The sequence below is a fragment of the Phalangium opilio genome, unplaced genomic scaffold (assembly GCF_054372755.1).
Source record: "Phalangium opilio isolate 3A_F unplaced genomic scaffold, DU_Popi_V2 ptg000045l_1, whole genome shotgun sequence".
Classification (NCBI taxonomy): domain Eukaryota; kingdom Metazoa; phylum Arthropoda; class Arachnida; order Opiliones; family Phalangiidae; genus Phalangium; species Phalangium opilio.
This window is the reverse complement of record NW_028324168.1, coordinates 6,594,479-6,620,540: the sequence shown is the minus strand read 5'-3', so window position 1 is coordinate 6,620,540 and position 26,062 is coordinate 6,594,479. Positions and strand designations below refer to the sequence as shown.

General features: G+C 30.8%; 3 protein-coding genes across 4 annotated transcripts in view; all 3 read left to right on the top strand.

Moving 5' to 3' along the window:
• The window catches only part of LOC149677151 (acetylcholinesterase-like), a 41,754-nt gene extending 38,649 nt beyond the window's left edge, over positions 1-3,105 (top strand). For both annotated transcript variants that reach the window (XM_089838153.1, XM_089838154.1), the window contains exon 4: positions 984-3,105. In XM_089838153.1, the coding sequence (XP_089694279.1) occupies positions 984-1,141 (158 nt within the window). In that variant the 3' untranslated portion in view covers positions 1,142-3,105. The remainder of the gene's footprint in view (positions 1-983) is intronic.
• A 2,905-nt stretch (positions 3,106-6,010) lies between these two features.
• Bcs1 (mitochondrial chaperone BCS1) lies at positions 6,011-7,933 on the top strand. Its single transcript, XM_089838163.1, has 7 exons — positions 6,011-6,467; positions 6,545-6,684; positions 6,752-6,946; positions 7,017-7,080; positions 7,152-7,321; positions 7,383-7,500; positions 7,564-7,933. The coding sequence occupies exons 1-7, from the start codon at positions 6,148-6,150 to the stop codon at positions 7,817-7,819; spliced, it is 1,263 nt and encodes a 420-aa protein (XP_089694289.1). The 5' UTR covers positions 6,011-6,147; the 3' UTR covers positions 7,820-7,933.
• Positions 7,934-17,994: 10,061 nt separating this feature from the next.
• Positions 17,995-20,118, top strand: LOC149677149 (uncharacterized). The gene is made up of 4 exons (XM_089838129.1): positions 17,995-18,092; positions 18,858-19,010; positions 19,081-19,305; positions 19,376-20,118. The coding sequence occupies exons 1-4, from the start codon at positions 18,081-18,083 to the stop codon at positions 19,637-19,639; spliced, it is 654 nt and encodes a 217-aa protein (XP_089694255.1). The 5' UTR covers positions 17,995-18,080; the 3' UTR covers positions 19,640-20,118.
• Positions 20,119-26,062: the final 5,944 nt, after the last annotated feature.

Below are 26,062 nucleotides of genomic sequence, written 5' to 3'. Positions count from 1 at the left end.
TTGAAAAAAGATTTTGAAGTTAGTGTTTTGTCATTAGTTTTGGTCCAAATTTTAAGGTCTAATCAAATACTAATACACAGCAGCTCTACATTTTGGTCTAGTTTTAAAATCCCCGGGCAACTTGGCCTCTTTTTTATAAATCCCCGGGCAATTTGGGCTATTTTAAAAATCCCCGGGCAATTTTGGCCTATTTTAAAAATCCCCGGGCAATTTGGCCTATTTTTAAAAATCCCCGGGCAATTTGGCCTATTTTTAAAAATCCCCTTGCAATTTGGTCTATTTTTAAAAATCCCCGGGCAATTTGGTCTATTTTTAAAAATCCCCGGGCAATTTGGTCTATTTTTAAAAATCCCCGGGCAATTTGGTCTATTTTTAAAAATCCCCGGGCAATTTGGTCTATTTTTAAAATCCCCGGGCAATTTGGTCTATTTTTAAAATCCCCCGGGCAATTTGGTCTATTTTTAAAATCCCCCGGGCAATTTGGTCTATTTTTAAAATCCCCGGGCAATTTGGCCTATTTTTTAAATCCCTGGACAATTTTGGCCTATTTTAAAAATCTCCGAACATTTTGGACTATTTATTAAAATCCCCGGGCAATTTTGGCCTACATTTAAAACCCCCCGGGAAATTTTGCCCTATTTAAAAAACCCTCTTGACCTTTACAATATATTGGTTAAGATTAACACTATCTAATTCAATTAAATAAAAAGCGACCACAAATTATATTAACTGTTGATTAGGTAACATAATTAGTAAAATAAGCTATTAAATCATGACCTTTACGGGTCAATTATACCCAATCACACACGAAAACAAAACCAACTTTGAAAATAAGTGACACTTTGCTTATAACAAAACTAAAAAGTACAATTTCAAAGCAAATAAAAAATAAATAAAATTGAAAATCTAAACTTACCCAACTTGCGTGACGTCACGCGTATTGTTTGTTGTTGTTGTATTTGTTTATATTTATTTTTTTACAGACAGTCTCAACTTGTCTAATTCCGAGAACTGCACCACCAACGGCAGAGTTGTTGGTCGACACGAGTCGTGGTCGAAACTGGCGCCATATCTCTTATTGAGTCTCATCGTAATGTTAATCCAGAATCACCAAAACGGTTTTATCTTGATATCCACGTAAAATCTACAAATAATGAAAAAAAATATAAAAGTAATTCAAAATTACGGTTACAAATATATATCAATCATTACGAAAATATAAAAATAAACAACCAAAACAAAAAACGTATCGCGTTTGAACACCCAGAAAAAAATAGGACGAAATCAGCTAAAAAAATTAGACCCAAATGTCTAAAATAAATCTATAAAAAAAAATTCGGTCGGTTTCATTTCACGAATAACACAGGGGTTATGTTCAAATAAACGGGTTGAAAATAATATCATATCCGTTGGTTATACGCTATAAATATATATATCAATATATCATAGAATATATATATTAAGTAATTATATATACTAATAAAAAATACAACAGAGCTTATAGGGGAGCGTTAAATAGATTAGATTTAGATTTTATTTTAGGAGAGAATATAAAAAATAAAAAAAATAATAATAGGGGATATTATATTTTTTAATTTGAAAATAAAATACGAAATATCATTTTTTTTGGAAACAAAATGTTCACAAATCCGAGATAAGTTCCAAATGAGATGATGATGAAATGGGAGATTTATAATATTTGTAAAAAAAAAAATAATAATAAATAAATAAAAAAATTAAGGTGGTTTTATGATGAACAAAATAATTAAAAAAAATAATGGTTAGTTGCGGCGGCTAAAGTTGGGAATATATTATAAAAGGTTAAAGGTGATATTAAAATAAAAATAAAAATAAAAATCTTTTTGGCCTAAAAAGGATCTTACCAGGGCAGATTCTAAATAACGGTCATAATAGAAGACGGCACAAAAATATATACATTAAAACACAAAAAGACTGGACTAATAATTAAAACAAAATAATATGAGGATAATGTGTTCGCACTATAAACGGCGCGAATATGAAAAAAAAATTTAGGGGTTCAAGAGACAATTAAAAATTCCCCTTTAATTAAAGGAGGGGGAAAAGTGCGGTAAATTCCTAAACTAAACTAATGAAACCAATTAAAAATGATTAATTAAAATATATCAAATTTGATATTAAAATAACCAGCACTTCACAATCAAATGATTATTATTATTATTATTATTATTATAAAACGGACTATCAACACCCCTATTACCAAACTAACTACAATTAAAGGTCCCAATTAAAAATTTATTTGGTGAATTTAAAGATATAATAAAAAACATAAACATGTATCGTTCTTTTAAAAAACAAAAACAATTGGTGCTCTTATAAAAATAAAATAAATATCAACCATAAGTTAGTCAATTTATATCACGGGGCTAATTGGTTCAGTTTTCACGTTTATTTTTCAATAATAATTAAATCATATCAAACGTAAATCAATCAATTAATTTTGGTGCTTAAATTGTTTTGGAACTAAATGAAATATTGTCGCATTTTTTAACTAATCGCGTTAAAATCTGTTAATAATAAGGTACTATTTTATTTTTTTCCTATTTGAATATTTCTCTTAAAAATATTTCAAATTTGAAACGGTATTTGTATTTTACGTATTTACGAACCGATTTTAACGTGGTTTGTTTCAGTTCAAAGCTTGGATCATTTTGAACTCGAAAACCGCGATCATATTTCAAATCGTTAATTACCCTAATAATTAATAAAATTAATAAATAATTTTAGCAATATAAAAAACGTGAAAACCGAACCAAAAAAATCTATATATAAATTTATATATATAAAAACAGCCTCATGTGCTTTATTTTCTACTATATTTAAAATTAAAAATAAATAAATAAATAAACAAGGTCAAGCGTGCGCTAAGAATGTCGTTCTATGAAAGGTTAATAGGTCAAAACCACACCACATATCGGCCAAGTTGGGGGAAAAAAAAAAGAAATTTAAGAGATATAACCCACTACCAAATAAACTAAAATTCACCTTTTAAATTAAACAAAAAAAACCAAAAAAAAAATAATAATAAAACTAGCCGTTAACTGTAAAAATTATTAAAGAAAATAAAACTTTAGAATTTTAGAAAATTATATATGTAATATAAAACGTATTATAAAAAAAAAATCAACCAAACCAAAAAAAGTGCGATGACAATCTAATTAACAGGAAAAAAACCTCTAATAAAACTGGTACTAAAAATATAATTAATTAATTAAATAAATAAATAAATAATTAAAAGAATTAAAAGATGCTGTAGTTAATACTGCCCATAAAATAATTCACAATGTGCTTGAAAAATACTTTAAACAAAAACCTAATCCGCAAATTAAATAAAATTAATTCCGAAATATAATCCTAGTTGGGCCAAGGAATGGAGAAATTAATAATAACTAGAGTTTAAGTTTAAAAATAAGTCAATTAATAAACTGCCAGATTAAGTTTATAATATATTTTTTAAGTTTGACAAAAAAAATAAAATAATAATAAAAAAGGAAAATTTCCAAAACAAAATAAAAAACATAATAAAAATAGGCCATGTTTTACGATGTTAATAGTGTTATAAAAGAAAATTTAAAAAACATGGTTTTCACGGAGTGATAGATGTAAATTTAAATTTAATGTAAAAAAACGCACTCAAAAAATCCTTTGCAATTAATTAAAAATGATGAGAGAAAAATAAATAAAAATACCATAGTCTTCCTTAATAATGTAAAGAAAGTAAATATATGTTTGAAATAAATCTGAGTTTTTTTTTCTTTGGTCCAACTGAATATCCTAACCCTAAAATATTTATTAGTAAACAAAAGTTCCCAATAAATAAACAAATAAATAAATATAATAGAAAAAACCTATAATAATAATAGGATTAAGCGCAATTAGAGCTACAAAATGAGACCAAGAGCATCAAAATCGGTTAATAAATAAGCAAGATACTAATTTTTTTATTTTTTATTTTTCAAATTTTCAGTATTTTAAATACTTTTAATTTGAAAAAATTATAATTTTCTTATTTATTAATTAAGGAAATTTTTACTATCTTTGGCTCATTTTTAAAGCTCTCACGCCTAATAAACCTTAAATATCCACGCGAATATTTATAAAAAAATCTATGTTGAAAGTTTAATTTCAATAAATAAACAAAAACACCGCCATAAAATTGTAAATAGCGAAAAAAAAATACCAAAAAAAAAAACAAAAAACAAAGAGAATAATAGGCCTAGCCTTTTTGAACAATTATTCTAGACCTATGCACATAACACATTACTATAAACAAAAACAATTCCCCCACTAATATTAAAACAAATTTTCAAAAACCTTAAAAAGTTTTAGTTTTTTGAAAAATTAAAACTCGAAAAAAAAAATAATAAAATATATCATGCATGATAATTTGACATAAATTGAAAATAAAAAAAATTAATGAAAATAAAAAATAGTCGTGAAATCATGTGAAACACTAAAAAATAAAAATTATTGTAGAAAAAATATAAATTAACCTTAATAAATCAATAAAATAAAATAAAAAAACAAACAAAAATATGAACCGTGCGCTTAAACAATAAAACCTGATAAAAAATAATTAAAAATTTTTTAAATTTCCCCCTTAAATAAAAAATTAAGTTTAAAATTTTTCGTCCATTTAAATAAACGATAGAAAATTTAAATCAAACCCATTTAAATGAAAAATTAAAAATAAACAATAGGCCTACGCTGCGAGATAATCACTTTCCATGAAAAAATAAATAAATAAATAAATAAATTCATGCTTTCTACATAGATCTTAACATTTATAAATCAAACACCAAATAAATAACTATTAAATAAAAAAATAGGCCTAACATATCAGGGTGTAATTTACTATAACCAACCAAAACAAAGAAACTATAACTAAAATCCAAATATATTGCAAGCTACAATCATTTAGTAAACAAAAACAAAAAAAAAAAACAACATATCTTGGAAGATAAAAACCTAAACTTAAAAGTTTACGAATTAAAATAAATTCTATATACATAAGAATTATATTATATATACCATGGTGTAGGTTTTTTAAATGTTAAAACTATAATCGTATCGGGCTGAATTCAATATAAAAAATTGAAAAATATTAAAAAAAAAAAATACCTGTCTAAATAAATAATTGAGAGGAAATTTTCACCAAAAGCAAAAGATAAACAACAAATACAACCAGAGGTTAGTTAGAAAAATGATTAAAACCTCTTTAGTTTATTTTTATTTAAAATATTGAGTTGGGTCTATTAATGCGAATAAATTAACCAAAAAAAAAAAAAAATTGCCTTCATTGATGAACTAATTTAAATATGATTTTTTTTATTTCTTAATTATTTTCTAATTTTGATATTACGTAAGTTCTTTTAATATAATTTGTAATTTTGTGAATGTTTGTTTATTTGTTTGTAAACGCTAATGACAAATATATGGTATGAAAATTGGTCCTGAAATTTACTATTTGTCCCCCCCCCCCCAAAAAAAACCAAAACGATTTTACGTTAAATAATTTTGGTTATTACCAAAGACAAAACAATACAAGAAGAAAAAAAATAATCCCATTTACTGTTGTAGTTTTAACAACCAAAAATGTCCATTGTTGGTTTGTTTGTTCAATAAAAATCTTATCAAAAACTACGTTTTCTTATTTGATTCATAAGCCTAAATGCCTAACATTTTTCCATGAAAATAAATCTAGGCTATTTCTCAGTATTCACAACAAACAGATTCATGGGATGCCCTATTTTTCAGAGACCTCGCAACCATTTCAAATTTGGCGGTTAATAATTTTAAAATGATTTCGTCAATGCAGTAGCGACATATCGTAGGAAAACAATGTACCAAAATAATTTTGTCTTGAATAAAACTGATTAAATTTATCAATTATTAGACATTAATCTAAATATAAGTAACTATATTATTCAAGGTTTATTTAATGCCCTTTAATTACGCTTTAGAATCAATCCCAAGATGGCGCTTTACAAATTTTAAAAGAAATGATGACGTAATCGTAATAATAGTAGTCTGCTCCTTCATTTGACAGTTAGGCTTAGCGTATGAGCACGTTTTGTCCCCAATTTAAATTATTTAACCGTTAAAAAAATGGCGATAACCGACTTTATATCATCTTTGCAAGATAATCCTTATTTCGGGGCTGGTTTTGGCTTAGTGGGAGTTGGAGCTGGTTTAGCCATTTTAAGGCAATTCACCCAAGTTGGGGTAATATTATTTAGAAGGCATTGTATGATGACTTTAGAAGTTCCATGCCGGGACAAAAGTTATTTATGGTTATTACAATGGATAACCGAAAATGCTCAACATACTCAACACATTAGTGTGGAGACTACATTTCAACAGCACGAAACTGGGAGAACAACTACAAATTACGCGTTTGTGCCTAGTGTAGGAACACATTTCTTCAAGTAAGATTGCCTCAAAAATGTTCAATAAACTCTTAATAATTTAACACTATAGATTCTTATAATAATATGTAAATTAGGTACCAAAATACTTGGATTAAAGTTCAAAGAAACCGCGAACAACAAACCCTAGATTTGCATATGGGTATACCCTATGAAACAGTTACCCTAACCGCTTTAGGAAGAAATAAAAATTTATACTATGGCATCTTGGATGAAGGTTAAACTTTAACTTGATTAATTTAATTATCTGAATAATTAACTCTGACCCTGCCTTTTAATATTAGCCAGAAAATTAGCTTTGAAAAGCACAGAGGGTAAAACAATAATGTATACGGCAATGGGTTCGGAATGGAGACCATTTGGTCATCCCAGAAAAAGGAGACCCATTTCTTCCGTTATCTTAGATAAAGGAATCTCAGATCGTATTTTAACAGATGTTAGAAATTTCATAGCTGGACCTCAATGGTATACAGACCGAGGTATTCATTGCAATTAAATTAAATTGCAGCCATTTTTCTTTATATAATTTTAAGTTGAAACTGATTTCAGGTATCCCTTATCGTAGAGGTTATTTATTATATGGTCCCCCAGGGTGTGGAAAAAGTAGTTACATGTAAAGTTTATTTACCTATCTACTAATTAAGGGGATTCAAAGTTAATCTAAATGGCTTAATTTGATCTTAGTACTGCACTTGCTGGAGAATTAGAATACAGTATTTGTGTCCTGAACTTAAGTGAAAGAGGTTTAACGGATGATAGATTAAATCATTTAATGAGTGTTGCTCCCGAACAAAGTATCATCCTACTTGAGGATGTAGATGCTGCTTTTGTTAGCAGAGAAGAAACAACTAAAGGTTGTTGCTCTTTATACCTAAATCTTTAAAAATAGGCCTAATTTTCTGACCTATTTCTTAGTTAAAGTCGCCTATGAAGGCTTGAATCGCGTGACCTTTAGTGGTTTGTTAAACATGTTGGATGGGGTAGCTTCAACTGAAGCTAGGATAGTATTCATGACCACAAATTACCTTGAAAGGTATAACCTTTGACCTCCAACCCTTACCAGCCTACAATAATCTTTAAATATATTCACCATTAGGTTGGATCCAGCTTTGATTAGGCCTGGTAGAGTTGACACAAAAGAGTATATAGGTTATGCTTCAGATCATCAATTAGAAGCCATGTTTCGTCGGTTTTATCCAGATGAAGTTGAAAGTGCCTCAACTGACTTCATACAATCTGTCAGAGAACATAAAAAGGATGTTAGTATGGCCATGATTCAAGGATATTTCATGTTGTATAAAAATGACGCCCAGGAAGTTATCAAAAACACGAACCTTATATGGACTTTGTAAAATAATTAGGCTTAATAAAAAGTACGCCAAGGCTTAGGTGTTTTTTCTTGGAGATATGTTACTTGATAATCATTGTAATGAAGTTGAATAAAAATATCATTTGTTGATAAATAACCAGAGTATTTCTAAGTATTCGCGAGATATTACAGAAGATTAATAAAAATATTGGTATTTGATCATTATTGAATTAAGTTACAAATTGTTCTGAGTCACTTCCAAAGTACTTTTCGTTATCCCGCCAAATCATAGCAGACGGCTGCTATGATTTGGCGGGCGATAGGTCAAAGACAGGGTTGCCAGATTGAAAAATAAATTTTCACCTTGCGTTATTCCGCCAAATCATGATCATAGCAGACGCAACAATAGAGCTATCTCAGTTGTGACGTCAGTGCCTAAGTAAAACGTCACGAGCTTAGCTTTAGCAGTGGGCGGCCATGTTTGGTACCACTTTGGTTCTATGGGCAAATAGCATAGGTGACGTCACACTAAGGCTACTGAGATAGCTCTATAGGTCAAAGACAGTGCTGCCAGATTGAGAAATAAATTTTCGCCTATTTTTGATTCGAATTTTCATCTTCTAATTAGGCCTAAAATTTCATTTATTCAAAGCTTATGAAATAAAACGAAATTTAAATAAACCTAAGAGGAATACAATAAAATGGGTGGGTTCGATTTTGGCCCTAAAAATTAGGTTTTGAATTAAAAGCTCGAACAGGAAGTTTGTTGTACGTCCATGATTATTTATAACAACAGATTAGAATTTCAAAGAATCGAGATAAGGTTTTTTATCTTGATTCAGCGGCTACTAAAGCTTAAATTAAATACTTTAATATAATAACAGGGGAGCAACTCCACCTAAACATGATTCTAGCTTTAATACCTTAACTTCGAAAGTATAAATTTATCAAAACAGGAGATTAAATTACAGAGAAGGGATTACTCCTATTTCCATAACAATAAAAACTAGGTCCAACAAAAACAATTTTGAATTTTCATATTAAATATATATAATATATTATATATAATATATTATAATAATATAATATATAAATATATTTAAATATAAACTAGTAGCATATTGCGCATTGCTAATAAATAAACTTCTGAATTTCTTTGAAAAATTAAATAATTTGCGTAAAAATTAACCCAATATGAAATTCCAACTAAATAAAAAAAAATATGCGTGGAAGTAAAAATAATTAAAAATAATTTAAAAAAAAATGTTTCTTAAAGAATACAAAAGACTAATTTTTCAATTTTCTAGTGAACTTTTCCTTTCACCTTCTTTAGTAGTAGGTGTTTTTGTTTTACTATCGTAAAGGAATTTAAGTTTTTAAAGTAGAACGAAAAAACGCCTTCTTTTATAATAAGCATAGTTCTCAAAAAACTTTCACCAAAAAAACACAAAAACGGGAAAACACTCAAAATATATTGACAACTTTCGGACGGCTCATTGGGTTACTTCAACTGCAGTCTCCACACGTGCTTCTGCCTAAAGGGGTCTAACACTTATATTTAATATTTAACGATAATTTAACATTTTGCAAAAATTTCCAAGTCAAAAGAGTAATTTTTAAAGAAATTTTAATTGAGATTAACATCAAAATTAAATGAAAATCAATAAAAATAGCATTTCATCAAATATTACATTATATTGTTTACAAGTTTCATACCCCTTGAAAATACCTCTTGCAAAAAAATTCATAATTTGGTCAATAGAAAAGAAATATGAAGGTTTTCTTTTTTCTATTCAAGTATTTTTCACTTTCGCTGGAGAGTTTTTTTTTTCGAAAATTGAATAAATTAGTTCACTACCGGGTGTTTCACGGGTAGATCATAATTTATTTAGGTTAAAATAATAAGCCATTTATTATTATTTTTATTTTTTTATATGTATTAATTTTCTATAGACTGTATGTATGAGCTTTGACGGAAGAATTCAATGGGTCTCATTCGTAATACGCCCTAAAATTATCGGCCTTTAATTGTTTACTTATTTTTCAAAAATTCAAAAATAAAATAAAAAATTTATTATGAAAATTGGTTAGAAAAAATAAATTATGATGAATTCGTGTATAGGTTACGCAACCTTGGAAAAAAGTAGGTATAGGTTTCAAAACCCAAAAAACCTCAAGATAATCTAAATGCAATTAAAGCCAATTTAGCATTGATTCGGACAAAAAAAAATTAAATTCACAAAATTTAATTTTGACCTTATTCTTCAATATCTATCAAGTAAATTACAAAACGGCCCAAAAACAATGGCCTGCCTAATCAATACGAAATTAAACCCAAGTATTCCTCCCTTTTCATAGCACAAATTAAGATTAAGATTAACAATAAAAACTGATCCCATTTAAGAATTAAAAAATAAATTTCCAAAAAGAGTATTAATGCCTAATTTGGTAATTTTTAAGCAATAAATACACCGGACTCTAAAACACACCTTAGCTCGGGGCTAAAACAGAAAGTGTATAGGTAAACACAAGCTATAGATTAGATGGGCTAGCCCATAACTCAAGATTTCAAGTGTCTTTCTTCTAATGGGGTTTTGTTTGGTTCTTTTCTACTTTTAAAATCTAAAGAACTTTAAACAATATTTTTTTTAATTTTAAGAAACATTAGGCTACACTAATGAAAAGAAAAATTATAACGGAAAATGAAAAATGTAGACTATATACTTTTTTATTATTGAAGCCCCAAGCTTTATACGTTTAACAATTTTCTTTCAGTGTGTGGTTTTTGGTCTATACGTGTTGGGATTACGTGGTGGTATTTAGTAAAAGGAAAGAAAGGAAAAATTATCGTTTAATTTTTATAAAAACGGAAGTGATTTTCGGAAGTAATAGTAATTTATACCGGAATTTATATTGGGTGCAGTTTTTAGTTAAACTTCATTAATATACAGGATTAATGAAACGAAGCATTGGCTGGGTATACACGGTTCCAATTGATATATATATATACATATATAATATCAAGAATAAATTTACTATAAGAATGCCTAAGTCACTAGATTTTAAGCTTCTACTCTTACGCCGGTGTCAGCGGATAAATAAGCCCCACCCCTTTTTATGCCCGTCATTGCTCTGCGCTTTCCTATTGGATCCCGTGGGGATAGGTCATACAGACGCGATTGACGTATTCCGAATAGAGAAAAAAAACCTCCAGCAAAGTAAACAGAAAATGGAGGATGCCAGCGGTGCTGAAACGGTACGCGAATGGTTTTTAATTGCCATTAACAAGTTAGTTAAAGGTTTTGAACCTTACTTAATAGATTTTGAATACGTGTCTCTACGTGAAAATCGTTCGTTCAATAATTGTTTCTAAATCGAATCAAGTGTACTGTACTTATAATTTCGTCAGTTCCAAAAAATAAACCAAGGCTTGACGAAAAGGTAAAAGAGATAGATGGTGGAAAATATAGAGTAAGATAAAATATTAAGTCCCGCCTTGGTTTTCACCCTCCCCCCACCCATGAGGGGGGATTGTCGACTATCACGCGCACACCGGACGCCTTTTTAGGCCTTCTTATAGTAAATTCCTTCTTGATAATATTATATATTCTTACACTGGGCTACAAAATTCTAGCCCAGCGTTATACCCTTTAACACATATAATTAATATTCAAAAATGTAAAATTATTTCTAAATTCAATTAAAAACCAAATTGCAACTGCAACTCGAGCTTGCTTTTGTTCACCAACCGCATGCACACAAACCTATCACAAACCATATTGAAATCCCTCACTCTTTCTCTACCTAATTAAACTAAACAGATATAGGTATAGAAATGGAGAAGGGAATATTTTTGATAAGTCGGGACTACCCACTAACTTACCGCGCGGCACTAATCTATACTTCAAAAACATAACAAAACCTAATCCGCTCGCTTAATCCTTTGAAACGTGCATGGATAAGATAAGATGGGGAAAAAAAAGAAGAGAAAAGGTTTCTGATATTTTAACTTCATTTTACTCTAGAAAAATCCGAGACGTGGAAGAAATTAGGGTTTGACTCGAGGGCTAAGCAGTATAATTGCGCGCGGCTTTATTCATTCCTCTATAGTTTTTAAGAAAGTGAAAGTTTAGGGATAAAGAAACAATTCCCTTAAGGGCATAAAGTCAATTTTATTTTGTTCGAATTAAGATCACGTGCGATTCACGCCCAATGAAAGCAGGGTTCGTACGTAATTTCCAAAACAATTTTCTGATAGACACTTTTCAAAGTAGGGGGGTAAAGTAGAGTCTGGTGTGTTGACCACCTTAGTGTCTTAAGATGTTTGAAACATCGGTGGATATGTGGACAACAAAGACCGTTAGATATGGCTCAAATCAAGAACTATATATGCACAAAGAATATCTAAATTTTTGTACTATAAATTTGGTTATGGGTCTTTCTAAATTTTATTTTTCTGGCAATTTTTCCATGTTTGTATGAACCATGGAGAATGCATATAAATTTCACGAGTTTAAGCCAAAAATTCCGCCCTAAGTAACAGTTAAGGTCTTTAAAAGTTGAAAAGAATTTACTAAACACGAATTAAATTACGTTTTCAAATAGGTAATTTCAGAGAAAATTACTCTGTCTAATTAACTAAAGATGCCTTTATAATATTCATGGAAAAAATGAAACAATTCATTCATTCACTCAATTGCGTAATATAATTAAGAATTTCAATTAAGAAATTTCAAATAGTGTTAATTACAATCTTAATTATTATTATTATTTACAATGTTTGTTTATTTCTTTCATTCACACACGTTGTGCAGTTTCGATCACCTAACCCAATTTTTGTGAGAAATGTTTTTTAAAACTATTCAACAATATTTTATAGAGAGTGGGTGAAAAAATTAATGATCTTTCCTTCATAATTAAACCTTGACCGTTAAGGTAGACAACCCTGCTCGAGTTATTTACAACAAGTTTACAAAATATAAAAGTAACGGGGATTTTATAATAATTTATTATTGAATAGATTTTTTTAAAATAAAAAATAAAAAAACAACGCCCCTTTTTACAACATTTCCCGTCTCTATACTTGTATAAAGGCCTTTTCAGACGAGACAACGTTTTTAACTCATTTAGATGAGTCAACTTGAATTGAGTAAACTAGTTGGGTCGTGTGAATTAACAGAAGTTAATTGGACAAGTTGAATCACCAAATTTAAAATTGACCACTGACCAATTAATTTTTACTTACTAAATTTTTTAGCCCATCGATCTAGTTGAGTCAAAAATTGTATTGTACCGTCTGAAGAGGCCTTAACTTCTACTAAAGTTTCCAAGCAAGCATATGCATTAATTATTAAATATAACGCGTTAACTCCACTGAAATTTAATTTCTTATTATTCTTGTTGAAATGACGAAACTATATTACAGTTTCGTAATACTATTGCAATTAAAATTAAGTTTTAAATTAAAGAAAAGTAAAACGCAATTAATAGACAATTCCATAAATTATTTAGGAGAAAAACAACACGCAAAGAGGGGGGAGGAGGCTGCCATATTGGGTTATTTCCCTGGCGCCAAGAACCACCACCAGACGGAGCTACCACGAGTTCACTACACGCTTAGGGAGGCTACCTGGAATGTATCTAATTACTAATTCAAAGAATTACCATAACAAAAGCTTCTAGAGAAAGAAAGTAAGCTTTAATTCAAATTAGGTCATAATTTTCTTGTAAAAGATAGTAGAAAAATGCCTTAAAGTCTTTTTTGCTTTTGACCCTGCATGGTTTCGCGTGCGCCGCTTTCACTTTCGCTACCTTTTCCCAAATACGGGAAATTTCTTTTCAAATTATAGAAATTACAGCGTACAATGTTTTTCACGCCACAAAAAAAAATCACAGACACAATAAAAGTCAAAGATGATTTTTTTTTCTTTCTTTTCTATCTAGTCTTTCTAATCCCACTTAAATTGAGCCCCTTATTTGAAAGCGATTAAGGCCGAAACTGATCCAGTTCCGAAAGGAATCCATCCCTACATAACTCTTATCATGCGCAATCTGTATCTATAATAAAAGTCCGTTCTGATAACCAACGCCCAGCAGAGCAAACTGCTTTACATTGGAAAATAAGGCTTATTAAAATCTCAGGGACCATCTTTGAAAATGGGGTCCAGATATGTAAATAGCGTCCGAAACTGATATTAAGTTTATGTCATTTCCCTATAGAAGTGGATTTTAATTCGAATATGAAATGTGCCGCCATCTTGTAAAATGGCGTCATGCAAACATATATACATTTTCTAAGTCCCCGGGTTGAATCTGGGGTTTGGACACCTGGTTTTCATTAGACGTTTGAAACCTTGATAGGAATGTTTACAACAAAGACGACAATACGGACAACAAATATTATGAATGACTGGCAAACTTTTAAGCCCTCTCTAAAGTCTTTGGGTTCATATACCCGAAGTTCTCCTAGTTGCTAGTTAATCGTATTTAATTTAGAGTAAATAAAACAATTTAATATAATTTAAAATATATATAATCCAAAACTAAAATTAGATTAATTATTTTCATTTTTCAAAATTAAATTACTGTCAATGATGACTTCTATTCTATTCAATAAATTTTAAATTCTCTCATCATCTTATAAAAAAAGAAGTTTACTCCAGTTTTTTTTCAAAACTAGAAAATATCCGCAAAAGAGTCGAGCCCATTCAATAAAATTATGACGATCATTGACACACCCCGACAGGCCACAATACAATTAAACCTTACGGCAATTCAACTCCCTCCATCCATTCTCCAAGCATAAAATACTTTATACATAATAATATAAAAGAAAGAAAATAATTTTGATATAAATTAAACTAGATTATTTGGGAGCAATTAAACGTACTTAATATCTTTATGATCTTTAGAACGTCTAAGGTAAACTTGCCGGTTTAATTTATAAAGCTAGACGCAAAAATTAATATTCACTGAGTACCTGTGCTGTTATACTTTTAGATTAATATACAGGGTGTTTTTGATAAGTCTGTATGCCATAAATTAAGAAGGGGTTGATTTATTGTTCTTCGGGAAATCAATTTTGAGTCGAAAAAGTAACTTCTATCTCCATTTTGTTTGACCTAAGGGACACTGTTTACGAGTTATGATTTTCAAGAGTGTTTTAGGGATGACCCCTTAATTAAATTAGAAATCATTGTCTTAATCAGTTTCTTAATTAAATTTAAGGGGTCATCCGTAAAATACTCTGGATGCAATCTTAACTAGAAAACAGAGTCCCTTAGGGCAAACAAAATGGCGATAGAAGTACAGAACATTTTCGCCTCAAAACCGATTTCCCAAAGAACATCCATCCTTCTTAATTTATGGATTACAGACTTATCAGAAACACCCTGTATACTAATACTTGTGAAATAATAAATATATATCTTTTCTTTTTATTAAAAATACCGGTTCTATCACACGCTAAAGTATGTGTGCCCGAGTTGATCACTTCTTCCGGGGGTGTGCTTTGGCTATCGTATCAATATTATTTGAAATTCACTTTTTTCTTTTTTTTTTCAGATTCATTTCACACCCTTGGGGCGACCACTGGTTTTCTTTTATTATTAAATGACTGGCCGTTACAACGAAGGAATTTTAAGTTTAAGAAGTTTCGAGAAACTTCCCTTTTTCCAAAATGCACTCGACTTCCCAAATCCCAATCCCATCATTTTGAGGAAATTCAATTATGAAAATGAAGAAGTTCATCTAGGTTAGGGTTAAGATTTCAAATCATGATATTATAGAAGTTTCTCCTACATTTTCCACTCAAACTTGATTGATTTCCCATAGAACTTTACCATTGTACATACGTCGGTCCTATAATTATGTAATACCCTTTTTTGGAACAAAAGCCCTGTCCCTGGGAAAATGCAAAATTTATATTTAATTTTACAGAAGTTGTTTTCAAAAAGCTAATAAAGGTTTCACTTTCCCTTTGATTTGTTTTGAAATTTAAAATGTTTGTAACCCAACATTTATGCGTGTACGTCTCTTTCTGTTTTACATTTCAAAGCAATTCAACAAAAACTAAGTCAATTATTGCGTTTCGAAGCATTGTTCTATGTCATAATCGACCTTTGACCCCCCAAGAAAGCTAAAATAAAATCCACGCGTCAGAGCTTAGATATCAGAATCAAACAATCCAATAATTTCATATTTCTGCCAATCAAATTCAATTTTTCTCCCGCCCAGAAAACTTTTAAAAAACCGCGTAAATTACACCCTTATTAAGACTACATCGACTATATTATTAACGTCAAAATTAAAGCCTTATCAAAATCCAAGAAAAAACCGCATTTCAAAATTTTCGATTTCAACTTTTAACTTAACTAAACCTCAAAATCAAAAAATTAAAAAAAAATATAAATCATAACCTGAAAATAATTTTTTTCTCTACCTTTTTATGTTTAAATATGACATAACATAACGGATTTTTTTAATTTAATTTTTATTTTTATTTGAGCGTGGAATAAATTTTTGAAACAAAAACCTTCTCTTGCTATGATATGATGCCTAAAGGATATAAAATTTTAATTTAAAATAATAAAAAATATATATATATATATGGCAATTTAATGTAAAATCGTGAGATTCGCATTTTATCGTCTGTAATTTCTTATTCCGGAATCCGGTACAAGATGAGAGCTACAAGTCACTCACTGAATTCTGAGCTGTTTTATATCTAATATTATTATTTTTTTTAAAAAAAGAATTACCGAATTAGTTTCAGTCCATGATAAGCAATTCGGGTTAAATTCTCGATTAAGTTTAAGTTGAGATTGCTCTTAATAATTATAATGTCAAGATTTAAATTTAAATATCTTGCGAGGATTAAAGATTAAAATGTTGGAATTATTTATGCAACTTAAGCCTTTGAGACCGAAAAATTTCTCTTTTTTTTTAAATAAAAAAATTCAAAATTACTCTTTGTAATAGAGCTCAGTTACAGTTGAAAAATGGAGAAAATTCTAAAGTTTTAAATCACAATCAAGTTACTACCAACAACCCTTTATAATTAAAGACGGATAAAACTCAGAAAAGCAAAAATTAAAATCGAAAGCATACCCATGATACAAATTAAGAAAAAACCCAATTTAATCTTTGAAACTTATAAAAAGCTGATCCAAATAATTTCGTTAAGCTCGACCTTTCATATCAACGTCAAGCACCAAATAAAGACGACGACTGAATAAAATTACTTTAAAATTAAAATATTAAACGAGATCATAACAGTAAGTATAAGTAGACGGGGAGTGTCACCGAGCTCTTGCATAAAATTAAAATATTAAATACCCCCCTCAAAAAAAAAAAGATAAACCTGATTTCTCTCAAGTACGTTAATCCATTTTGGCCCCCATAAAATCAGGTTTACATCGAATTTATTTATGTAGGTACAACTCTTAAATAATATTTTTTTAAAAAAAATAATGTAATAATAAACACAAGTATAGTATGGGTATATTATAACCATTGCAAACCAACACCCAAAAAAAGCGAACCAAACCCATACGTATTGCACCTTAAGGGTAATAAATACAAGTTTATATTATATTATATATTCAAATCACATTTCACTTGTCACTACACCCAAAGGCTAAGGAAGGGGGTGCTATTTCAAACCGCATTGTCTAAAGTTACGTTAGTTATATCCCCTATACGTGCTGTAATTTTAAACCATTTTCTTTCTTAAGATTACTTTTACTTTCATCACTGGTTGTGTTGATAAGAATTTATTCTAGTTTTCTAGGAATAAATAAATAAGCTAACTATAATACGAAGAAGGGTAATTTGAATACCTTAATAATATTTCTTAGAAATATTCATGGGGGAAAATTTTAAGAAAATTCATTAAAATTGGTTTCAAATTCACGCGCGGTGTTACGATTAAAGAAAAAATAGAAATAAAGTTAAAAATGGGAGGGATTTAAACCCAAAGTTAAAGGTTTTATTAAGGGGGGGGGGGGCTGTAATTTTTTCAAAGGTACTATACAGGCTTATGGAAGTCAACTAACCAACCCCCCGGGTCCGTTATACTAAACAAAATGTAAACCATATACCCAGATACAGTTATAAACACCAAACCCTCCCTCCCTCCTTCTACCCCAATGGTGAAAATATTCTGGAGGAATATTAGTGAATTGTTTCGGAAATTTTTAAAATATGGCCCAGTTTTTTTTTTTCAGGTTACAATCTTAAGGGGGTATATAAGGGACTCAGACAGAAGGTAACTTTATCAGAAGCTTAAACTGCATCTAAACAAAATGTTCTCTAAGGTAAGACTCTCTCGGATAATATATTATAATATTGTTTATGTGATACAGTTATGGCAGTTTGGATTAATTTACATATACAACTGCCATATCTGTAGAAATAAAAATTTAAGGTTGGTAGCTAACTACTTCGATTAAGTTTGTATAGAGAGGGTGCAAAGAAAAAGAAAAGTAAAGGTGCAATGACCTTTATCGGATTTGTGATAATTAAAATTCTCCGCGCTAATGACTAATTAGTAATTAGACGTACGTACGGAGTATTTAATTGCGCATGAAGAGAAATAAGGGCCGGATATCGTAGTTCTAAATTAGATTTACTTTTAATTGTAATTTAATGAAGGAAAAGAAAAGGGTTAATTAGTAATTATATAGATCTTTATTCCTAGTGGGTGTCTTGATTTCTAGATTAACGATTTTAAGATTAAATCTGGATTAAGTAGCAAATGATTGTGCTTAGAAGTTGGAAAGTAATTTTCTTAATCTTATGATTGATTGGATTAGGGTTATGGTTAAAGGATTAGGATTTCTAAATAGATATGACAAGAAAAGTTAATCCCTAATAGAGCAGCTGAGTTATAAAGGGGGCAGGGAGCTATTACCGAATTTTAAATTAAACAGGATTAATTTTAAATAATTCGTTTAATACGCCATCTCGGATGACTGCTTGTCAAATTTAAGATAATTTGGTTTAATATACGTTAGATTAGACATTTAAAATCTTGGGAATTTTGAGTGCACATTCAAACCCAAGTCCACGCACCCTTTCAGGTCATCCTCGTTTGCTCTATGGCCCTCATGGCCTCCGCTGGTGTACCAGTCGGATACGGTGGATACGGAGGTTACGGATACGGTGCCGGTATTGGTCTCGCTAAGGTCGCTGCCGCCCCAATTGTTGCCAAGGTCGCCGCCCCAGTCTACGCCGTAAGTATAAATACTTAAAAGGTCATAAGGTCAATTTATCTAAGCCATTTTCGAAAAAATGCCAATTTAGCCACAACCCTACGACTTCGGATACGCCGTCCACAACGAAGATGGATCCAGCTCTAACCGTCAAGAGGTCAGTGACGAGCACAACAACAAGAAGGGATCTTACGGATACACCAGCCCCGATGGTATCTACAGACACGTCGAGTACGTCGCTGATGCCGCTGGATTCCGCGCTATCATCAAGACCAACGAACCAGGAACCGCTCCCCAACCCGCTGCCTCCACCGAAGTAAGCGATCTTCACCGACATTTCTGACTTAACTAAACGCCCAAGTACTTACCTCAACTTCTCGTTTCAGATCCTCGCTGAAGAGCCCCCGTACAAGGTTCTCCCAGCTGCCCGCCCAATTGTAAAGGCTGTCGCCGCCACCCCAATCATCGCTAAGGCCGCCTACCCAGCCTACGCTGCCGCCCCAGCTTACGGTTTGGGTCTCCGTGCCGCCCCAGTTGCCGCCTATGGTGGTTACCGCGCTGGTCTTGGACTTCGCGCCGGTCACGGTTTGGGTTACGGCGCTTCCGTCGCTGCCCCAGTCTACGCCGCTGGCAAATACGGTTACTATTAAATTCAACTTTGACCCTTACGAACCCCCTTACCCCTTTCACTCATCACTTCTTAGTTTCCTCTTAATTTATTATGGTTGGTTTGTCGCGCACTTTTAAAACTATAGGGGTTTTTAATTTTTAAAATTTAAAAATTAAGACCGGTTTATGTGTTGTTGGTTTGGTGCTTAGTAGGAAAAGCTCAATTGTCATTTGTGTAAATTAATTTCATTTAAAGTTTAGGACATTTCTCCTTCTTCCCCTTCCCCCCTTATCTAAGATACGTCTTTCTCTCTCTCCAAAGGTTTAAATGCCAAAGCTATAGTTTATACATAACAAATTATTTCCCTGTCCTCTATAAACTATAACGTCATTGTGTAATTTACATATTGTATTATTTGTATTTTTTTAAATTCGTTTATTTGTTAATAATATAGTGCAATGTTGTATTTATTTTTCTCATTGAAAAACGTGTTAAAATATTATTAAGAAAAACAAATTCAAAAACAAAAAATATTTTTGAAATAATAAATAAAGAGCTAGCCTTGTTTACGCATAAATATTGTTGTTGTGATTTTTCTTAAGCCTAACTGGATTATATAATTCCGTTTAGATTTTATCCAATGATTCCCCCGGGGATTGAGTAAAGGCAGATTCATGGGTTGATGAATTCAATGGGTATAATTTAAACAGTGCTCATTCTGAATCTGAAATATTCCTGAAAGGTTAATAAAAATTTCACAATATTTCACGTGGATATGATTGACAGGAGATCTAATAAACCATTCTGTTTGTTGAATGGAACTAATCCGCACGATTTAAGTTATGTATTTTATATCAAAGGGTGGTTTTTAAATCCTTGACCATTCAGAACATATCTATCTTCTTGATAAGAGCGTAAGTTTATATATAATAAGTATAACAAATAACGTTGAGATTTATATGAGATCAGCCTTCTTTACTAGAGCATAATTCTAAAATGCGTTCTTTGTCGTAAAGCGACACCTGGTTAGGTGCTTTAAATAGCTTAGCACTAAATATATGCTACTATTTAAAAGCTTGCTTTAGAAATATGTCTATGAAATGCGGTATTTTTGAAGCGTATACTATAAGCTTTTGGCTCCTTTTGAAGGGTCGCGTCACGTTTGTGTTTCAAAAATCACGCCAAATCTCGCGTTACGGTCATAGCGACATCTGGCGACGCTATTCACTTCATGACAAGCTCTCAGTAACCAGTGACAAACTTATAGAACACACTTATGATATAGCCTTAATATTTTTCTAAAGCAGCCTTAGACTAAACAAACAGCCACATAGGCCGGTATAATAATTATTGTCAATAAAGGTTATGGTTATATCTACAAGCTTCATTATAATAAAACCTCCACTAACAATTAAAATCTCTTCGAGTACATCTTCAAAACATAACTAAAAAACAAATTAAAAAGCGACTGCTTTTAATTTCTTCAAGAATTTTAGAAAAACACATGCACGATATCTCGGAAATAAACAAACAGTGCTCATCAAGTCGTAAGGTCAAAGTTGAGGCTCGTGAGGTCATAACCCGATGATAAACATTCATTAACCCTCTTTTTCATTCAAAAGAATACAACACACATATAAGAAGAAGAAAAAAACCCGCAATCTCAAAGTAAATATGTTAAAAGATACGGTTATTGTTATTAAGAAAGATAGAGAAAACGAAAGTTTACTTGTAATTAAAATGAAAAGTTCATGTATTTCATTTTCTAATTATCATAATTAAAAACTAAGGACAAACTAGATAGAAAACTTGTTAATAACAACATTATTCTCGAAGATTTCTGTATTAGAAGTTATAATTAGTGAAAAAATACAAATTAAAGAGTTCAAGTCGTTTGACCTAAATGTATGTTTTCAGTTAAAAATTTGTACGAGACAAATTTATTAGTACAGGGTCGTGAATTAATTAAAGGATTAATGAAAGTATTTAAATAATCATAGTTAATTTACCCTTAACACTCACAACACTCGTAGCCACCCTAATCACACCATTCCTTTAAAATAATTTTGTAAAAATTTATTAAAATAAAATGTAATAATTTCAAGATTTATAAATGAAAGCGTGAAATTTATTCAACTAGGGTATAAAGTTTCTCTCTAATTTATAGTAACTTAGGTAATAGGAACTCTAGATTTTTAATCCGAATTTAATTCAAATTAGCATAAGTTTTGCAAAATAAAAAAAAAACGTATTTAAGGCAATTTCGGAATTTATTTAATTTTAATGCAGATATCAAACTTTAAACCTCAAAGTTTATGTTACGTTTCTGACCCGAATTATATTTCACTTAATTATTATGGCAAAAAGTAATTTAAGTTGCCGCCCGTCACCGTCGATTAAGAGAAATTCGAATTTAATAAAGATATCTGTACTACCATTAAAATGTAATGAAGAAATTATTAAAACTAATACACTACAGAAATCATATCCCCGCCTTTACCTTCGTTACACCTTACCCCACGCACAATATTACGGACTAATGACGCTTCTCAGCATTGTCTTTACAAATTCTTATAAGAAATTAGTAAGAAATGCCGTTACTTTATAACTTTAAATGGACAGAAAAAGGGGTCGATCGGTCGCGGTTTTTTTTTTGGTCATAATACTTCAATTGAACTTTGTGTTCGCGGGTTTATTTTTTAATGACCATAATTAAGAACCTTGCAGTGATTAACTCGGGACCTTCTATCATTAAAATAAAGTCGTCAGATACGCTTTGACAATAGAGGATCGAGAAAAAAAAATAAAATAAAATAAAATAAAAAAACCTTTCCATGAACTTTGAGCACACAGAAATTTGTGAATGAACATTAAGCGATTATGTAAAGGGGCTTTCCGAAGTTCATTAAGCATGACTAGAGGCTATTTATTGGTAATTTAGACGGCACCCCTTGTAAGCTATCTTCTCTTTCTATTGCGAAATAAAGGACTTGGGTTTCATTACGGTCATAATTTAGGCCTTTCTTGATTTGAATTAATAAAAATTATTTCAATTCTGAATGAATGAATGAAGTTTCTCAATGGGTAGCCTTTCCAGGAATGAAACTCACTCATAATCTCAAATTGAATTGAATTAGTGACTAATTAATTTAAAAATAGTAAGCAAAAAGTGACTAAAAAGGACCAAATTAAGCTATAATTAAAAAGGGTCATGTCGAATGAAATGTTTTTCAGAGATGACCGATTTTCATAATTATTTTCTATCATTACAGATATTTTTAGTGAAAAAATGACCCCTTTTTAAACGATTAAATTCACTAATAAACAAATCTAACTATTACAAAACCCTAATCTAAACACTGAAAAAAAAAATAAATAGTTAACACATTTTGAACAAGTAATAAAGAGATCAAGATTAAAAAATAATAATAATAATAATAAATAAAATAAACCCTTTTAACACGAATCGAACATTTAATATCAAACCTGCAAGGTATTAACGAATTTCATCATCATATCTAACCAAAAAAGTGCACCCTCCCAAATGCCCTTAACTTCTAACAATAGAAAACCTCAGCAGACAAGTTACGGGTCTTTAAAAACGTTAAACGAGAAAGACAATAGGATCACGAACTAAATGGCCTTGGTTGGTGGCAAAATATTGGGTCTAGGTCTTAATCCGAGGAGTTTAACACTCTCAAACTCGCTAAACAGCGCGCGCCACGTTTATCCCCCGCAGGTTTGATAAAAACATAATAATGAAAGCCCACTCAGCCAACCATTTTGCCAATGGCTGGCCCCATTTGATCACGAATTTTCTATTCAGAACTATTAAAGATATTCACGTAGAAAGAAGGGCAATATTTAACCTCTTTAGGACTGAAATTTCGAATGAGATATAAGCATACTTTCACTTCATCTGAGATTTTTCTATAGTACCACGCCTCGTGAAGGCATTAAGCCAAGGGTTATTTGCAATAATTATTTGTAATTCGGTGCTAATGGTAATACCGAATTACAGTGGGAAAGTTCTATGGGAAATGAATTTTAAATCGAAAATGTAACTTTTCTGTGACATTTACCCAAAAGAGACAACGTAAATTGGGTTTAACCAGTTGACTTCTAATTAAATGGAGGGAAGATTTAAATAACCTAAAAGGTATACTCTGATGAAATCGAAATCATTCCAAGAAAAATTGCTTTCCTTTAAATTAAATTCCCTTCCCCTGACTTTTTCGTATTTGTCTGAACAAAAATTAATAAATTATTTCAAATGACACTTTTTTTATATTCATTCGTGGCCCCAATTTAATATTCGAAATGAGATCTGATGTGATGTAACTGTACTCAGTGATTTCCCGGCCCTAACTTTAACAAGAATAAACCACCAAATTTATTGAATAAAAATCACCATTTTGTACCTAAGAATGCGGAATTGTTCAAAAAAAAAAATTTGGAATAAAAAAGTCCAAACTAATTTCTAAAAACCTTATATTAAACTTTTACAGTCGTTTTCGGGCATAAGTGGATTATTTACGTATATTTTTACGACGTTATATAAACCTTTCTCCATTACAATACTTACAACGATATTAGCTTGTTTTAAAATCAACAACACCCACTATCTTTGTAATAGCTGTACAACAAATAAAGCTTTTGAATAATTATACCAACGGACGTGGTTAGGAAATATGGTCAAAATATTCAATAAGCTTAAATCAACACCCTCAAATTATATATAAAATATAATACTTTTTAACGCCCTTATTGTTCTCCCAAAAGTTCAGGTGAAAAAAAATAAAAATTATTACAAAACAAATTCCATAATTATATAATAATCACACCCACATAGGCTCCGCATTTATACTTGTCATATAATAATAAAAATAAAACAAACCCAATCTTATCAATCGGCTATTGGGATTAATCAAAAGATTAAATTGGTTGAATATTTTAACGAGTTTAACGGTGTTACTCTAGTTTTGATAAAGTTTTACTATTTGGGGTGGTTGAGAAATTTAACGATTCAAATAACAAAGCTCCAAGTTCAAAACTAGATAAAATTTCACCAGGGATAGATTTAATTTTAAAAGTAGGAATGGAGAACAGAGTAATGTGAGCGCACGTCAAAGTCCCGGACCCCTTCCACGGGACGGAGGGGAATGAAAGAAGAGGCGGGTCATAGTGACAGAGGTAAAAAGGAATTACGTATTTTTCGCCGTCCCCGTCAGCAACGTCATCAAAACGTAGTTTAAGAGAGCCAATAAGATAATTTAAAATTTTCGTTACGTGTTGGAGGGAGGGGCTATATCCTGGGCTATAAGTCGGACTGAAATAAATACTAACCGTTCTCCATTCCTACTTCTAAAATTAAATATATCCCTGATTTCACATAAAACACAGAAGACACTGTCCAGTCACGTGCTCTTGAGAACGGAACGGCTTCGTTTTTTCCCCCTCAACTATCTAATCTACTATATCAATCAAAATTTCGTAAAGTGTCTAGCTTCTAGCTAAACAAAAAAAAACATTATCTTAATGAGAAATATTTTTAATAAGAAAATGATTATAATGATTTTCATTTTGAACTTAGAACGTAGGAGGGGTGAATTTAAATGAAGGTAAATTTGGTTAAATTACATACGCTCGTTCGATTTCTACCAATTAATAAACAATCGGCAGGCGGTGTTAAAACAGGTGGGGAATTAACGGGAAGAAAGCTTGATATGTGCCATTACTCTGTTTCACCCTTGTTTTGCAATTCTGAACGCCCGTCTGTGTGTAACAGATATTAAAAGATAGACGGAGCTCCTCCCAATGGTCGGGCCATAAAGGTTGAACACTTTCTCTACACGTGAATTAAAAAATGAGGTCTAATTTTTCCTCTTAAAGGTAAAGTTCAGGTAACATAACTGATTATACCTTAAAAATAACGGTCTTTTTCTTAATATAAAAGGAATAAAATAAATTATCTCTTATTACAAAATAATTAGTACATTTAATTAGTGTTAAAAACTATCAAGGACTACTGCGCCGTCGTTGCTTTAGTGGCGTCTGCTAGATAGAACCACTGGCACTTACCCCTACGAGATTGGTTGAATTATTACAGGCTAAGAGAGGTAAGGTAGGTTCTGGCTAGCAGACGCCACTAAATCAATGGCGGATGGCGCTGCAGTCCTTGATTATTTTTAAGAATAATTAAATGCTAATTATTTTCCAATAAGAGTTCATTTATTTTTTTCCTTTTATATTTTGAAAAAGGCCGTTTTTTAAGGTATAATCAGTTAAGTTACCTGAACTTTACCTTTAAATTGAGAAAGAGCCAAAACTTGTGTATGCGTATTCTCGACCCGTTAATATTATTACGAGATATTTCTTTTTTGGGGGCAAATTCAATATCGGGCAAGCAACAAAAATTATTTTTATGTACCCCTCCCATAATAGACGGAAAGGGAAAATCCCA